Raw genomic sequence first — 16,972 nt, 5'->3', positions numbered from 1 at the left:
GGCTAAAGTTGTCTCCTGACGCACCAAATGTGCCTTTGTGTATTACGTCTTATCTATATGTGAAGGATGTATCTATAACCTTCAGATTGTTGTACAAGGAAACTCTCTATCCCATTCCCGTTCTCTAAAAAGGGGTATCATGCTTTTTTAGGCCCACGCGCAACTTTTAGTGTCTCCTTTTCTCTCCTTCTTATCCGTGTAGAAAGACTCAAAACCGCTGGTCATCAGAACCATCAAGTCTCTGCAACACCCTCAAAACCCTCTCATATGTCCAAACCGTGATCGCGCTCCCAGGCGCAGCCTTGATAAGACTCACCATGAGACCCCGGTACAGCCCGCGAACACCCTCTTTCGCGAAAATGATGCGCATGGCGCGCACCGCACCGGGGTATTCGGGGATGTTCTTATGCACGTACCGCGCCCTCGTCGGCCCCTGGACCTGAATGCGCTTCCGCACCAGGTCGAGCGGGAAGACGGCCGTCTTGGACAGCACGCTGGCCACGACGCCGGCCGTGGCGTCGCCGCCGCCCCAAGGCAGGTGCAGATCGCCCAGCGGCAGCCGCAGGCCCTCGTACAGAGCAAAGAAGATGCCCATGTACGGGACGATCTGCGCCACGCCGGGTCCGAGGCCGCGGAAGAAGCCGCGCGGGCCCTCGTCCCGATAGATATCCGCCACCGCGCGCCGGAGGCTCGTGTACACCCGGTCGTTGCCCTGCGCCGCGAATCGGGTTCGTAAGAGATCGAGGGGGTATGTGGCTGTCGTGGCGGCCGCGCCGGCGGCGGCTCCGGCGATGAAGGATTCAGCGGCGTTCGGTAGGCGGTTGTCAAACGCGGTCTTGAGGAACTGCGCCGTGGTGCGGTACGTCGTGAACTGAACGGCCGAGTAGCACACGTACATCATCTCGGCGGGGACGTTTCCCTTCCATAAGCCAGTGATGCCCTCGTTGGCGATGATGTGCCTCATGGTGTTCAGGGTGCCCTTGTACACGGGCCCGCCCCTGGCTGATCGGATCGACAGAGGGTCGGAGAGCGAGTGCGTCTGCAGCTGCAGGCGGATCTTGACGACATCGAGGGGGGCAATGACAAAGCTATCGCGACAAAAGGCGGCAATGGTCAGCGTGAATCACTAAGCCTCAACCGTTGGGTTTTGTCTTACCGAGCAAACAGGCCGGCGGTGGCGCCGGCCGTTACAACCTGCAGACGGGAGCCCTGGGCGCGAACAGTGTGTCAGCATCGTGACGTGACTTGATGTCGTTGACAGGTCGGAGAGACCGTCACATCAGGCGTGGAAAGGTCTAGGTCTAGCCTTACCTCATCCTTGAGGCGTTCGCCGCTGGGCGACATGCATCCGGTAGTGTCCTCGTGGGACCTGGCGCAGAAACTCTAAGATGCAGCAGGAATGGATGACAGAGAGAAGCAGAGCGGACAGGCGGCTGCTCGCTTGCCTCTGACCTTCGGCGATGGACAAGTGGGCTTCGGGCCCGGGTGTGCGAGGTTTATCAAGGTCAGATGGTTGGTGTCGTCTGTGGGTGTCCGTCCAAGTGGCGCGATCCGAGATGGCACGGCGAGGTGTCCGTCGTGATTCGTTTCTCTATGTGGCGATGACGGGAAGCTAAAACAGCAGGAATTGAGGCTTCCGCAATGAGGCTGAGGGGTCTCAATTGATGGTGAGCGTGTTTGAGAATCGGCGATTTTCTTTCGGGATTGTGAAGAAACGAACAATCTTCTAACGTCTGTTCGCTAGATGTCGCTGTTATTCTGGAATTTCCGTTGATATTCGTTGCGTGTGGAATTTTTTTTGTTTGTACGTAAGATGAGTAGCTCTGAGTACTAGTGTTAGTTAAGGTCCGAGCAGGTAAGTTTGCTTGGCCTTATCGCGGGCAAACACCCCCAGCTTCTTTACCTTGCCTGGATGGAACCGACCCCGAAATGCTAGGAGACCCCAAGCAGTGTGACGCAATTTCGACGATAGCGGGCTGTCAAGGACGGGACCTTCTCGATTCTCCCACTTGGCCACTGCAGCTCGGGGGATGTTTACTGCGGCCTGGCTCCACTGTGGGCGTGACTGCAAGCTGCAGGCTGCAACAGGGGCATCTTCCTCGCATTGAGCCTTTGCTAGATGGATGAAAAGTCACCAAAAGCAGACTAGCCAGTCGTGCCAGCACAGCCACGCAGGGTCTGGTCCCCTTCACCCGTGCGGAGGGAAACATAGCGGGCGAGATTCTTAGAGAGCGAGCGGCGATGGAAGACCACGGACAGATGCAATATGCAAATGCAAGTTCAATTTCAACATGGCATACCTACGATCGGAAAAAAAAAAGGGAAGAAGAAAAGAAGAGACGAGAGGGGGGCTTGGCTATCTCACGGGACTCGCTGCGAGACTTGCCTGCGGGAGAAGGAATGTGATGACATATCTCGAGTTCTCAGACTCGCTGTCTTGTGACGATGGTAGGTAAACCCTCGTGATCTACATTGATAACACTTTGATGATTACAGAGGACACGATAAGGTAGGGCAGAGGAAGAAGAAATTACAGGAAGAGCGCCTCAGTCAGGGGCCTGTGCTGCACGGGTCACTATGTTAGGTATGCCTCAGTGATAGCGATGACAGAGGTAAACGAGGAAGAAGTCTAGAAAAGACATGGCAATGCGGTCACTGAGTGAATGCCATGTGGGAAAGCAGTCCTGACAAATGTCTTTGTCTCGTCAATGCTCGGCAACTCCTGTTACGAGACTCCGGGAAAGCCGCGAGAAGAGAATAAGGTACCGATACCGGGTATTTTTCCAACACGTACGGATATTTTGGGAGGAGAGAGAAACAGAGACAGGGCCGGCAACGAAAGACGGAACACAGCGTAAGAGAAAAAAACAACCGTGAGACTAGGTAGCAGCCCCAAACAAGCCACGCCGAAATGAGACGAGACGTGGATGAGCAGGCAAGGACATACGGAAGTTGGAGCCGGAAATCCCATTGTGTGCAAATTGGCACCTTTGGTACCATGAGCAATGAAGAGTCTTGACACGTGCAAGAGACCTCAGCAGCGTGTCATTGGTCAGCTCGCCTTTTGTCAAGGACACCTGGGCAAGTAGCCAGTGGAGGAAAGTTCGGAGAGAGGTACCACGCAGGGAAGTAGTCATGTCGCATTGGGTCGACTGTCAGTGGTCAACTTCCCTCCGTCCGAAACGACTGCTCAGGGCGGAGTCGCAACTGCCTTTGACCTGCTTGAATGTGCCTCCGCATTGGCCAGAACCGCCTGCCTTGGCGACTTGCCCGCCCTTGCCTCCCCTCAACTGTGGGGTCAGCCCCCCGACCGAACTCACCACCTTACGCAGTATCCGTCACCCGGGAAGGTCGACACCAGCCTTTTCCAGGTGGATCTGGACCTGTTGGCCCTTGACTTCCTTGGGATCTGGGACGGGAGAGGGGGGAACCACGGAGCCATCGAGCGTGGGGCCGCCGACTCTGCGTAACTCGACGGAGACCATACCTTCCTTACCTTAGACTTTGTCGTCTCGCCTCGCCTCTCACACCTGCTTCTCATAATAGTCGCGACTTTTCCTCCTTTTCATTTCTGCGATCCCCTCTCTCTACCGTGTATACTCTCATACCTCATATCTTACAACACTTACTTACTTACCACTTTGCCCAGACCCAACTACAAAGGCAGAGATTTCCAAGGCAGGCTGAACTGAACACCAGGATACCCAGTAGCGCTGCCGCATGTGATACCTACTGTCACGAGTGCCGCCGCCAACACATACACACAACCAACCACCACAGTCGCACAGACTCAACCAGTGGCATCTCGCCTCCTCAAATATCTTACATTCCCCGCCCGGCAAGGAGTGGCCGCGAGGGAGCGATATCTCTGAAAGCATACCCTTACCTGTATCACAACCACAAACATGGCTTCAACTACCACACCAATGCCCAACATCGGCGGCCTGTTGGCTCCATTACTGCCTGCTCTCGTGCCAGCAAGCATCTCTAAACAGCCCGCCATCGGCGTCTTGCCTCTTCTCAGCCCTATCCTAAGGCAAAGAGTCCAACTTCTTTCAGAGGCCAGCACCGAGCCATGGCTCCGTCTCCTCGCATATGACACCGACAAGGCGGCGCGCCTGGCAGAGATTGTTCAGAGCGGCAGGCTAGAGCCTCACCCGGTATCTGGCGAGGTCGAGGTAGACTGGGAATACGACGCGAAGACGAGGTACAGGCGGCTCGATCTCGAGACCTTGCAGGCCTTTGTTGCTCTCGAGGAGCTTGAGTTGACCTTCCAACTCATCTACTGCGTCGGCGACAAGGATGGCGGCGGCGACGGCTGGAGGATCGGCGAGGTTAGCGTCACCGACAAGGCGGCACCCTTTGGAACTTTTGGCGGCTATTCGACCATCGCCGAGGCCGAAAAGGCCTATGCAGACGAAAAGTCAAAGGCGACGACGACGTCAAAGGCATCAGCCAGCTCAGCGTACAATGACGCTGCCGAGGCGGATGACGATGAGGACGATGGCTACTGGGACAGATACGACGCAACTCCTGCCCGCACGCCAGCAAATGAGTCCCCCGCCGCCGTCAAGCGTTCCCCCGCGCCGCACGTACCACAGGCGTCGCAGCTGGGCCAGTTCCGAACCGACTCGGCAGAGGATGCGTACTATGCACAATATGATTCAGTACAACCGGCAATGGACGCTCACGACCCCGACGAAGAGGTTGAGGGTTTCGAAACGGCCCCTCCTCTAGGACTCGGCGCTGTTGTAGGCCAGCATAACTCGGATCAGGGTCTGAACGAGACAAACGGCTCCTGGACACTGGCTGAACCCCCGCGGTCGCCCTCGATTCATAGTCAAATTGACGAAGACAGGGCTGCTGTGCTCCTTCATCCGCGCCCGGCTTCGAGCGCTAGCAGCAACGGGAGCCGCTTAGTCGAGAAGCTCGAGGAGAGCGTGGGCAAGCAGGACCAGAACGAGTTTGGCGTGAAGCAGCACGTGTCGAGGAGCATTCGCAGTCTCTTCCTGCTGGCTCGTTCGTCCGGTATCGACAGGGAAGAGTTTGAGCGGTTGGTGAAGACGGAATTGGATGTCCTTGGCATGATTGAAGACGACGAGGTTTGAAGCCACGAGGCTGGCGGACTTTTCTTGTATATGACGTTTCTCCTCCTCGGTGATGCTCCGTGGGGATTTCCGCGGGATCAGGCTGTCATTCGGCATAGGGTTGTGTTGGGCTGCATGTAACGGGGCGTTTATCCATGGCCATACCTTTGAATACTAAGAATTAAAACATACATCTTGTAAAAAAAACCTGTATCAGTGAAAAGAAGTACAAGTTATAACGAAGAAGCAGCGACCATCGGGAAACGTGTTGGCATATAGCAAAGAAACGCTCAACAATTCCCGTAGTCTGATGAGCGAACCCCGGCGCTGATGATAGTTGAGTACACGTCGGGGAAGAAGATGTTGTCCAACAAAGTGCCAACGTTAGGCCTGTTGACCGAATAAAAACTTGAGGAAGAAGGAGCGTGAACAAGAACAAGAATGAGCGCCTCTAAGTTGATCGTAAAGCCATAGGTCCATAAGTTGAAGAAGTCAAAGTAGTCGCATCGAGGTAGTCGTCTATTTGGCCGGTCCCAACTGTTGTGAACCTTCCAGCATGCCGCGGTCTGAGATGGGAGGGGGGGGGGGGTTCGAAATGAGCCGACGGCTGTCCAACCGTATCGCCCCTACTAGGTATAGGTAGTCTCGATCGTCTGATCTCTGACATTCCTCGCGACGAACGAATGGGGGAGACTCCGATGTAGGCTATATTTAATTACAGCACTTAAGTTGAAGATGCACTGTTTGAAGAAGATTGTCGGCATTGATTTCTCTTGTTGCTAGGAGCGGATCAGGTGATTTGCTGATTTTGGATCTCGGCCCATTGGGAGCATTCGCCAGTGGAGTGAGAAGTGTTGTCCGATGACGCTTGACGAGAGAAGATACATGTGAGTGTGTAGCAAGCCCTTGACAGAGAGCGCGGAGGGAGGATCAGCGACCTTGTTTGCTCATGGGTGGTTCTCAGTACTGTGTAAGCGCCCAGTCAGTCTTTGGCGGTGGTGTGTGTAAGACGAGCGGGCGCGCGGGCGGTTACGCAGTCGCCGTGGGCTGGAACCGAGTTCATGCCGTAAGCATTGAAATTGGCGGTTACGTTGGTGTGCCTGTTCAAACGTTGGTCGTGACAATGATAGACTACGATTGTGGAAGGATTGGCGGGATGACGAGTGGCAATGTTGAATGAAGATTGGGTTTGTAGTCGATGTTGGTGCATTCACGGCTTAGAACCGAACCATCCGGGAGGAGCTTGAGCAGTGGCCAGTCGCTGATTCTTCTAGTCTATCAAGTCACAAGAAAATCCAACACAGGGTTGTCTTTCTTCCCGAACTCTTCGGAAGATGCTCCTCATTAGTCGTCATGCCGTGCAAGTTGGAAGTTGCATCTTGTAAGTGGAAGCCATCACCAAGTACCTCCCGGCTCATAGACCCACCCCGAAAAAGACCCCACAAAACATCGGAACGTCTTCGCGCCTCAATCATAAGGCCACAAACAAACGCGCCAATTGGACACGCGGGAACAGCCGTCCCAAAAAAAGTTCACCATCGTCGAAGCTCCCGGCCTACAGCTTTCCCTTTCGTCGGCGACACGGTTCAACTTCCCTACCACGCCCCTCCAAACGACCGTCCTCCCCAAGATCCACCAGTGGTTGAGGAAATCCGACATACACATACCACAATAATGCTCTCACGATTAAGGTTACCGCGCATCGGCGCGAGCATCGCCGCCGCCGCCAGAGCAGCACCGGCCAGACCTCTCCAGCAGCGCTCGATACACTACGTCCCCCAGCTCTCCCACGACTTCAAGGACGGCGTGCCGGGTCTGCTGTCGGCCGACGGCTACGATATGGCGTGGAACCAGTACATGACGCTTGTCCTTGACAAGCTCAATGCCTTGATTGCAGGTCAGTCTACGCTGTTCTCCTTCTCCTCACTTGGCGATCCTAGCTCCCGTCGCATGATAATCTCGAATCGTTCCAATCACATTCAATGTGACACACAACGCAACCAGAGAAATACTAAACCACAGCAACACAGGCACCGACCTCGAACAGCGCGACGTCAAGCAAATCCTCCTCGCCTCGGCCCAGGACCCCTCCCAAGCCCCCGTCTTCAACAACGCCTCCATGGCGCACAACACCCACTTCTTCTTCAAGAACATCACCCCGAACCCGAAACCCATGCCCGAGTCCCTCGCCGCCGAGCTCTCCCACTCCTTCTCCTCCATCGACACCCTCCGCCGCGAAATGATCCTCACCGCCTCCTCCATGTTCGGTCCCGGCTTCGTCTGGCTCGTCAAGGCAGGCCACCAAGACTACCGCATCCTCACCACCTACCTCGCGGGCTCCCCCTACCCGGGCGCCCACTGGCGCCTCCAGAGCACCGACATGAACACCGTCGGCCTGGGCGGCTCCGCCAACAAGTACTTCCAGCGCAGCGCCGCCGCCCAGAGGCCGGGAACGAAGCCGCCCGGCGCGCTCGACGCCGTGCCGCTTCTGTGCCTCAACACGTGGGAGCACACGTGGATCCGCGACTACGGGCTCGGCGTCGGCGGCCGCGGCGGCAAGAAGGCGTTTGCTGAGGCGTGGTGGGAGGTGGTTGACTGGGAGGCCGTCAACCTCGCGGCGGACATTCCTTCCCGGCCACAGTTCATGCGGTAAACTAAGAAAGGAGGAGGCGGGGGTGAGAAGTGATCGCCGGACTTGTGGGAGCTGCGAGAGCTGGTGAAATGATGGCTGTGGCGCGACTACTATGCGACCTACAAGCCGCTATAGGGGAGCTTAGCCAAGCTTTTTGAAGAAGTTGGGGCGAAAGGGGGAGAAGTGAGGAGAGACCCGTCCATCGACACGGGAGATATCCCCCCTATAGTCCTGCAAGATCTTGTGTGGATAGTAGTCGGGGGCGGGCGACGGACTGGCGGACTACATGTAGGAATTATCAAAAAAGGCAAGACGAAACTGTAAGAATAGAAACCGCTGCACATATAGAGAAGATGGGTGGTTGCAGAGTAACATGTACTATTCCTGTACTACTTTAAAGACTCCCCCCCCCCTGGCAATTAAGATCGTGCCATCACTCTGAACCGAACAAACTGTTTAGATGTGCTCTATAGATTGAGTACGACTCTTGGTCGTACCACCGGGCTCATCCCCCTCGGCCTCTCCATATAGCTGCTGGCAAGACCATACCTTCTCCTACCCTAAGCTGCCCTTGATTCATTCAGTGACAGCAAGGGAAAGGGGAAGAAAAGACCTAGGAAGGAATTCTTGATGGTCCTCAACTGGGCCTTCGAGATAATGCGCCTCGTCTAACCGCGCCCGGCTGGAGGTGATGCAAAAAAAAAGCTTTCCCCTGTTGGTATCTTGAAACCGATCCAAGGGGCAAGGTAAAGTTACCTCCACGTCTCTCTACGCATACATTGATGCCGCAAGCGAAGCAACGAAACAGGACCGCAATGCTCGTTCTTCATGCCGAGTTCCAGAAAAGGGCCCGGCCACTATGTCAGACGGAAACTGCAGAGAATCCCCACGAGCTTCACCGGGTCGAATTAGCTCACCCACAAGTAAACCTTCCATTGCCCTTGCCTTTCATCTTTGCTTCAACTTGGGAAAAAAAAAGGCTTTGATAGATGGATTCTATTCGAGTCGCTCAACTCAGCAAAGACTCTTCATCGTCTCGTCTCAACACCCCCCCCCCCCCTCTTCCTCTCAACTCTGTTTCCCCTGACTGCATTTCGCGCCAGGCCAAGACTCTCTCTTGAGCAAAGACCAAAGTTCAATCTCTGATACATCACATCACAAGGGAAGTCTTCACAGCTTCAAAAGTCACGAGAAGAAAGAGCAAATGGTATTCATCTTCATAACCGAGATCCCGGAGCGTCGCCCACAAAAGCGGCTCGGCTCCTGTTCAGGTCCCCTATTTTTCATTTTGCAACCAAACTCTCTCAAATAGCTATAACAAAAAAGTTAACTTAGGTATCATGGTAATCCCTCCCAGTAGTAAGTAATATGTTTAGAAAAAAGGGCAAAGGAGTGTCTTTTCGTTCCATTTCATTCCGTTTCCATTCCGTACGTGTTGTTTTCTTTTTGGTATTTTGTTTTTCTTTTCGGTTTTCATCAGAGAAATAAGAGACAGCGAGAAATAGAATAATTATGTTCAGTGAGGAACCTCAACCGAGTTGTCCAAATCAAAATCCCCGGGTTTCCTATCCTTTCCCTCCCCCCCTGTTGTAATAAATAGAGGAAAAAAAAGGAGTCATATACCCGGCGTCAGGTAGAGGGGGGAGGGAGAATCTGATTTCAAGGATGTAACAAATGCCGCTATCCAGATGACTTATGCAAGAGAGGAGATGAAACGGAAAAAAGAGATGAGAGAGTTGATTCAAGCTTCTCAGAGTGCCCGAGAAGCTCGACCTCTCAAAGACGAAATCCAAAAAATGGCAAAAGAGTGTACCAATGACGACCTTTCATAATAGAAATAGAGTCCCCGAGGCAAATGTTGCTCGCTTGCTGGCTTGCTTTGCTTGAAGTGAAGATGAAAAGCAGTGAAAAACAGACGTTAAACACGAAACGCAAGTCATTATCGGATATTCGGTGCTTTTCTTGGCTTTTGAGAAAGGATCGTTTCGACAGGGAGGTCTAGATCATGTTGCCGTTAACACTGACTTCGAACCCATCACCCTTCTGCTTCAGCGCCTTGGCGAGCATCAACTCCCGCATCCAATCGATACGGTCATCGCGGCTCTTGACGGCAAAATGATGTGTCTTGCCCGTGCCGTTGGCGCCCTCGGCGGGGATCGACCCGGAGCTCGAGGAGTGCCCGTGCCCGAAGCCGTGCAGCGCGCTCCCGCGCTTCCGCAGCTTGGCGCCCGCGGACTCCTTGTCCTTGTCCTGCGGGATGAGCTGGAAGCTAAACGCCGCAACGGGGTCGCTCTTCTCGCGGCTGTGTGACGACGAGGAGCTGAAGTGGACGGCCTTGAAGGCGGCGGAGAGCTTGCTCTGCGACGCGAGGCTGGAGCACGCGATGGCGTAGTCGTCGACGTCGACGTACTCGAGCGTGCGGTCGACCGTCTTTGCGTCCTTGTGGACGGCGAGACGAGTGCCCTTGAGGGTGCAGAAGGTGTCGTTCCACTCGTGGCGGAGCATCTTTGTCTTGCGCTTCTTCATGGGGCCCTGGAAGGTCACGCCGTCCTGCTGAGCGGCGGAGGCGGCTTGTTTGACGGGGAGGGAGGGCGCGAGGTGGGTAATGGGCGGGATAGCTTGCTCAAAGGGGGTTGTGCGCTCGATGGGGGACCAGGGGTAGTTCACACGGGGAGGGGCTTGGAGAGGCTGCTGTTGCTGGAGGGGTTGAGGGCGGACGGATGTGCGCGGGGAAGTGTGTCTGGGTGATGTGCGGGCGATGGGGGTCGCGGTGTTTTCGTTCAAGGCGGGAAGGACGGGGAACGACGGGCGGCGGGCAGAGGAGCGGGATTGGGTGCGGGAAAGGGGCGGCTGCTGCTGCTTGGAGACGCCGGGACGGTAGTTCATCTCAGGAGGAACAGACTGGGACACGTCGCGGGCGATGCGGTCCATGGGCACGGCAGTGACGGGAACATCCATCTCGGAGAAGGGAGTCCCGAAGCGGTAGGGGTTGTTGATGGGGCTCTGCAGGTCCGGAGACATGGCCTCGGCCCGGTCCATGTGGTAGGGGACGAAGCCTTGCGGCTGCTGCTGGTGGTGGTACGGGGGTGTCGAGAGCGGCTCCGGGTGGGCTGACGGAGGAGGGACTGTCGAGGCGCGGAGAGGGCTGGCGCGAGGAGCCTGCTTACCCGGGATGGAGAGCTTCGGCAGGTGACGGAGGCGTTCAGGCTGGGCCTTCATGGCAGGGAAGCCCATCTCGAAGGGGGGTGTCGGCGGCACCGTGGTATCCTCGTGCTTCTGGAAGTCGAGGAACTGGCGCACATTGTCCTGGGGGTCCCTCGAGATGACGTTGCGGAGGGCAGCCTCTTGCAGATACTGCAGAGGCGTGGCGTTGCCGGGGCCCAGCACGTCAGAGGAAGCCACCACGGACGGGACGGCGTCCGAGACAGGCCTGAGGATTTGCGTAGGATCGAGGGCCCTGGCAGTGTGCGGATTGCCTGGGTTTCCGGTGATGACGACCTGTTCCGTGTCGAGGTCGACAAAGGGGTGCTCCTTCTTGAAGGCCTCGATGAGGCGCTGCTGCTTCCTCCACTTTGAGCAGTTCTCACCCTTGGGGCACTGGTGCGGTTTGGGGACGACCTGCTCGATGCCGACGATGGACACGGATTCCATGGGCGTGATGATATCGTCGTGCGACGGCTTCTTGGGCCGCCTTCTGCTGCTCTTGCTCCTCTTCATCCCGCAGTCGTCCGTCTGCTGCCTTTCCGCCGCCCGGACCTCGCGAGTCTCTTTTTTGACTTCTCGGCTCGGCTCGTCTTGGATCGGCGTCGGGGCGCGTGGCGAGCTAGGTCTGCTGTCGCGCAAGACCTGAATCTGGTTCCAAACGCGCGTCCTCATGCCGAATGACGGAATGTCCAATTCCTTGAGATCCTCAAACTTCAACGTAATTAGGATGGGCCCGTTGATATCGTTCTCCACGAAGCGGCCGGCGACCGAGAGCTCAATGCCAGCATTGAGCATCGACTGCGCAACCATCTCTGGCGTCCATGAGACGAGCTCCCTCGACTCAAACTCTTCGTACGTGAACTGAAAGGGACCGCTCTGGTGTCTGGATGGGGGCATCGGCGGCTGCTGCGGTCTGATGTGTCGGAATGGCTCATCGAAAGGTCGCGCCGTCTTGGGTGTCACCGGGGACAGCGTCAGGATGGCCTCGTCAAAGTAGCTGGCGGTGGAAGCACGGAACAGGTGCGGGCCGGAAGGACCCTCAATGTTCTTGTTTGGTGACTCCATCATCTCTGTCGCATACATCATCCGCCCTTGACTCGATCTTGGCGTCTGCACCTCATCGTAGGATGAGAGTGTTGTGATACTTGGCTGGCCGCCAGACTTTTTTGCGCCCACACACGTTAGCTATAGCCCTCTTGGAGACGAGGCCACTGCCGCTTCCAACAAAATCACTTACAGAGTTGACACTGATCCGAGGAGAGTTGTCTTCAAACTCGCTGAGCACGTCGTCGTCCCATTCCATGTCCATGAACTCGGTCGCTACCGACGTTGGCCTTTGCGGCTCGGCTTTGATGCCAAAGAATGTGTCGCGCATGGGCGCCTTTTCGCGCATCTCATGGCGCAGGCGACGCTCGCCTCTTTCATATTCTTGTGTGTAGTTCTAGCGGCGCAAAGTCAGCCTCAAAAGCCACACACCGCGTCGCAAAACCCCCGTTTTGACTGTCATTCCTCAACTCACCATTTTGTGTGTATGTGTGTAAGTGGTTATTCCCAGATACGGAAAGTGGGGTGGAGGAATGTTCAAGAGGGCGTGGACTGGCTATATCTGACTTGCAGTCTACAGCGTAGGACAGCCTCCTCCGTGGCAATTTTGGTACCCTTTTCTTCTTTGCTTTTTCCCGTACAGCTGGGAATCGAGGGGGGAAGCCGTTGCCGGCAGTACTCTGCTCTATGAAGCCTGTAGATACTTGGGGATAGCGGCACGCAGTGCAAGCTATGGGGAGGTTGAATACGCCTCGGGGCTAGCAAACAAGACCAGCGAAAAGGAGATGCCTAAAGGAAAAAGAGATGTGAGGTCCAGCAGAGCCGAATATGCTCGTTTGGTATGTAACGGGTCGCAAAAGAGAAGAAGGAGGGGAGCCGGTACAAGGCGGGCGCCTACCGCGAGTTATGTATGTCTAGTGTGTCCATGCACGGCGGAGCAGTGTAGGGATGTGAGACTGGGGGGGGTGGTTGACCGTTGAGAAGGAGGAGGTGGAAGCATGGTGGTTGAGAGAGAGTCGGATCACAGCACATACGCAGCAGCAGCAGAAGCACGCACAGGTATCCCATCACCTACCCATGGCATGCCCTCGTTCCCCAATATGCATGCTGGCTCTGGTGTGATTCGACCTGTGGCACTTGCACACGGCGCCGATGGTGGCACTCTGAACAGACCAGTCGAGTGTATAATAATAGCCCGGGTGGTGTGTGGGCAGGTTAGGTATCTAGGTTCTGTGTGCTAGGTTCTGGGTTGGAGAGACGACAGAGGCAGATAGAAGAGTGCGCTTGCGTGTACCTACGTGCGTGTGTGTGTGGCCGAGCGGGCAAAGGCCCAGCCCATGAATCGACCATTCATTGAACCCTGAACAACGGCGGTGGTCCTAGGCGACGATACCGGCGTCGATTAGTTGTTGGGTGAAGATGTGAGGAGAGACAGAGAGTGAGTGAGAGAGAGAGGGAACGCTTCAAAGGCTGGTGGTTCCCCGGCCAAAGGGGGTGTGTAGCCGGGCAGCCATCCATGTGGATAGAGGTGCACAACCGGCAGCAAGCACTTTGCACTTGCAGCGAAGCACCACGCAGGACGCGGCATGTACTCCGTTCGTCCCCCCCCCCCCCCCATATCCCAACACAGGCAACTGGCCAGGCACAGGGCAGCACAGCAGCAGCAGTGGGCGGAAGCTGTGCTCGTACAGGCGTGGGGAAGCGTAGTAGTCAGTACTCAGCAATGGACCTGTCTCTGCTCTGTGAGGATGCGTGAATGGAAGGGGGGTGGTTCGAACTTCGAACAGAGAGAGGAGACAGAGGTTGAAGCGAGGAACGGGAGAAAGAGGGTCTAGGACGGCGCAAAGGTCGGGAAAAGTGTAAACCTGATTGGCCGGGGACGGGAGAAGAAGCTCGTGCATAGCGCCCAGCCGACGGACCTGGACTTTGGGCAAGAGCAAGAGGCAGGCGCTGGAGATTCCCATTGGCCATAAATCCAAAGAAACAAAATGTCGTGGGATGTTATTTTAGGGAACGCTAACACGCCATTGGTTGGAAAATCGGGATACCGTGAAGTTATCTACGGGAATACGTACATATATCCTTGCCCCCGGCTTGCCGCTACGGCGGCGTTTAAGCGCCCGTCTTTCTCAATCTGGCGGCCACTCGCTGTTCGCTTGTCGTCTGAATAAGTGGGTCATGTCGACGACCACCCCCCCGGTCGCCGGCCGTCAACGGCGTGAAGCACAAAAAAAAGGGAAAGGCAGGAGACAGAAGGGAAAGAGGGGAATGGGGGTGTGGCACACATCCGCCGGGATGAGACCTTGCCATCCTCTTTCTCTTTCTCTCTGCTGTATCCGAACGGATACGTCTCTCACCTCACCTCACCTCACCTTCAATGCTTTTCCATTTCACACCTTTTTTTGGGCAGTCATCCACAACTCCACAACACCCGATTGCGCACCCTCGTTCAACCCTCGCTCAGTCCACCGCCCGCAACATGGGCTCTTGCCTCTTGGTACATACACTCCGTACGTCCTCGAACTCGACTCTTCTGGCCCATAGCCCCCACACCATTCGAGCTAAAATTCCCATCGTGCCCTGTCCATCACCTGCAAGGATACCACTGACAAGGACCAGGGGCAAGGACGAGCAGCTTCCCCGGCACACACACCTCTCTCTCCCCGTCCATTTCTCTTCTTTTTTCCTAATGACCTCGCACCACACAAGCTTGAAGCCGCATGCCACAGCAATAAAAAAAGCAAAGAAAAAAGCTGCGCTGCACTGCGCTGCACTGCACACTGCACGCTTTCCTCAACCCGCCCGCCCGTCCGCTCGTGGTTCGCTAGTGCCCAGCTTACATACCATTACCGATACAACCAGCTTACAGCTTTACCTTAGCTATCCATGCCAGAGTTCCCATGCTTGCTTGGCACCCTCTTCTCGCCTTTCGCGGCCTTTGCAGAGAACCCCCAAAATGCGCCGCCCACCGCCTGCTGTTCGCGGACTTGTGTCACTATCACCGCCCACGGCCCACCACCCATCACTTATCGGACCTTAGCTGTCATCACATTCCAATCTTATCAAGTCTCTTTTTTCCCCCCAGGATCAAGCCCAGCACCACACAGGCGTAGTCTTAGCTATGTCTTTGACACTTCGCACCTTTAGTCTGGTCAAGGCATGTGGATCAAGACAAGACGAGACAAGCCATGTGAGCGCCCTGCCCAATCCCGTCATGGCCGTCCTCTCAACGGCCACCCGAATCCTTCTGGCTGGGAAACTTTCCCAAGGAATGCAATGGCCCGTAGAAGTCCTGCATCGTGCGGCTTTTCTTGCCCAGCAGTTCGTTTTCCCGTATGGCGGGACGAGCAAATCAGTGCTACACCGTGACCGGCCACCTTACTTGACCGTCCGTCAACCATACGCAGTAGAGAGAGGCCCAAAAAGAAAGAAAGGGGAGAATTACAGCCACATCTACACCCCCTCTCCCCATTTCTGCCTCCTTCATGTTGCACCCTCGGCTACCTACAGCCCACCGCACACCTCCGATCCCGACGAGTCTCGACTCTCAAATGTCCACGGTCCAGGGCCAGGACCCCACCCTCACGATCAACTGACTTCCCCTCACTGGTCTTCTCAGCCACTCAGTATGCCCATCGGGCCTCCATCGGAGAAATCCCCATCAAACCGAGACTACCATTCCGTCCGGGGGTTTTCGACGAGGCCAATGGCCTTGCGAGAAGCCTCTTTTACGAAAGGTCCCAATATGAGGCGAGATTTCGTCTTGGAATTGGTCCTCTTGGGTGACTGGACTGACATGGGACGCTTCGGATCTTAATGGGTCCTGCCACGCCCAAAGATGACCTTTCTTCGCCCAGTTGGCCCGTTGCGCTCCTCATCCTCCACCTTGCGTGTCACTGTCGGCGCAGTCCGTGGATCGCTTATCATTAGTCTCGCCTTGCCCTCAGCTCGCAAATCATGCGCGCCTCTGGATACTTACTTACCGCCCAATCGCTCCGTGTCAATAGCGAACAACGTGACCAGGCAAAAGCTGTAGCTGTGGCACATGACCTGCGCAACTGGCTCACCGTTGCTGCCAGACAAATTTGATAGAGGCAAAGAAATCTCTCAACAGTCAATGAATCCCCAGTCACATATCCACGTATGACTTCATACTCACAAGCCCTGCAGATGGCGGTCAAAAGTGTGACGAGAGGACATGGTTGATGCAGCAGCAGCAGGTCTCTTGGGCTTTTGCATTCGTATGTATGCACCCGTCGCTAGCTTCCATAGCTTGATGCCGTGGAATGGGAACTCTTGGCCTTGTTTGCTGGATGAGAGTCTCCATCCAGCGAGCCATACCTATCCCAAGAGGGACAAAGGGGGCTGGCAGAATGTGCTCTTGATAGGTAGACGACGATGGACGGTCTGGAGATGGTGGTACGACAAGACCTTGGTGGCCAGCTTTCTACCCCGCAGAGCCGTTGAGACAAATATGCGATACATGCCATGTCCGAAATATGGTTGCTGCCACACTCTTGTAGGTTGGCGGATTGGGATGCGGTGATATCTGATAGAGCTGCAGTATCGGACCTTGCAGAATTTGGGAAGCTGACACCACCACTCTGCTCTCTCTCTCTCTCCGGATACAGGATCTGACTCTGCTAATCGAAGTGTCCAAAAAGCACATCTGATTGGGGCGCAGATAATGACATTGGAAAAGTCAAAGCATTGGTGAGTTGCCATTGCTACCATGGTGGCAGCCGATTCCGGTCCCAGAAATTCCAACCCCTCTCCCGGCCGGCAATCAACCAGTTGCGCAACATCAACTTCTGTGTGTCGGTGTCGGTGAAGCACCACACATCTCCACATGTAAGGGAGCAATAATGTGCTTCGAGGAACGACAAGAGGCCAGCGCAGAGAATTTCCGCTGACTCATAAGATAGCCTAAAAGTGCTGTGAACTTGTGAAGGTCGACCCCGTACTTGCCTTAGCAGTGTGACGCTCTGCAGGGAAGCATAAAGCA

At 55.5% G+C, this 16,972-nt stretch overlaps 7 protein-coding genes across 7 annotated transcripts; 3 read left to right on the top strand and 4 right to left on the bottom strand.

The window, feature by feature from the left end:
- Positions 1–208: 208 nt before the first annotated feature.
- On the bottom strand, positions 209–1,344 carry CCOS01_13674 (uncharacterized protein; the record flags this gene model as incomplete). Its single annotated transcript, XM_060461820.1, has 3 exons — positions 209–1,088; positions 1,157–1,209; positions 1,312–1,344. 3 exons carry the CDS (start codon positions 1,342–1,344, stop codon positions 209–211), a joined length of 966 nt encoding a protein of 321 aa, XP_060307540.1.
- A 2,561-nt stretch (positions 1,345–3,905) lies between these two features.
- On the top strand, positions 3,906–5,108 carry CCOS01_13673 (uncharacterized protein; the record flags this gene model as incomplete). Its single annotated transcript, XM_060461819.1, has 1 exon — positions 3,906–5,108. One exon carries the CDS (start codon positions 3,906–3,908, stop codon positions 5,106–5,108), a length of 1,203 nt encoding a protein of 400 aa, XP_060307539.1.
- A 1,653-nt stretch (positions 5,109–6,761) lies between these two features.
- Positions 6,762–7,740, top strand: CCOS01_13672 (superoxide dismutase; the record flags this gene model as incomplete). The annotated part of the gene is made up of 2 exons (XM_060461818.1): positions 6,762–6,984; positions 7,118–7,740. The coding sequence occupies 2 exons, from the start codon at positions 6,762–6,764 to the stop codon at positions 7,738–7,740; spliced, it is 846 nt and encodes a 281-aa protein (XP_060307538.1).
- A 1,351-nt stretch (positions 7,741–9,091) lies between these two features.
- Positions 9,092–9,196, bottom strand: CCOS01_13671 (uncharacterized protein; the record flags this gene model as incomplete). Its single annotated transcript, XM_060461817.1, has 1 exon — positions 9,092–9,196. One exon carries the CDS (start codon positions 9,194–9,196, stop codon positions 9,092–9,094), a length of 105 nt encoding a protein of 34 aa, XP_060307537.1.
- A 521-nt stretch (positions 9,197–9,717) lies between these two features.
- CCOS01_13670 (PH domain-containing protein) lies at positions 9,718–12,445 on the bottom strand (the record flags this gene model as incomplete). Its single annotated transcript, XM_060461816.1, has 3 exons — positions 9,718–12,084; positions 12,161–12,364; positions 12,443–12,445. 3 exons carry the CDS (start codon positions 12,443–12,445, stop codon positions 9,718–9,720), a joined length of 2,574 nt encoding a protein of 857 aa, XP_060307536.1.
- Positions 12,446–14,344: 1,899 nt separating this feature from the next.
- CCOS01_13669 (uncharacterized protein) lies at positions 14,345–15,080 on the top strand (the record flags this gene model as incomplete). The annotated part of the gene is made up of 2 exons (XM_060461815.1): positions 14,345–14,786; positions 14,848–15,080. The coding sequence occupies 2 exons, from the start codon at positions 14,345–14,347 to the stop codon at positions 15,078–15,080; spliced, it is 675 nt and encodes a 224-aa protein (XP_060307535.1).
- Positions 15,081–16,226: 1,146 nt separating this feature from the next.
- On the bottom strand, positions 16,227–16,457 carry CCOS01_13668 (uncharacterized protein; the record flags this gene model as incomplete). Its single annotated transcript, XM_060461814.1, has 1 exon — positions 16,227–16,457. One exon carries the CDS (start codon positions 16,455–16,457, stop codon positions 16,227–16,229), a length of 231 nt encoding a protein of 76 aa, XP_060307534.1.
- Positions 16,458–16,972: the final 515 nt, after the last annotated feature.

The sequence above is a fragment of the Colletotrichum costaricense genome (assembly GCF_030867565.1).
Source record: "Colletotrichum costaricense strain IMI 309622 chromosome Unknown Scaffold_18.1, whole genome shotgun sequence".
NCBI classification, from domain to species: Eukaryota; Fungi; Ascomycota; class Sordariomycetes; order Glomerellales; family Glomerellaceae; genus Colletotrichum; species Colletotrichum costaricense.
Note: the sequence above shows the minus strand (reverse complement) of the source record. Positions and strands in the feature narration are given on the sequence as shown.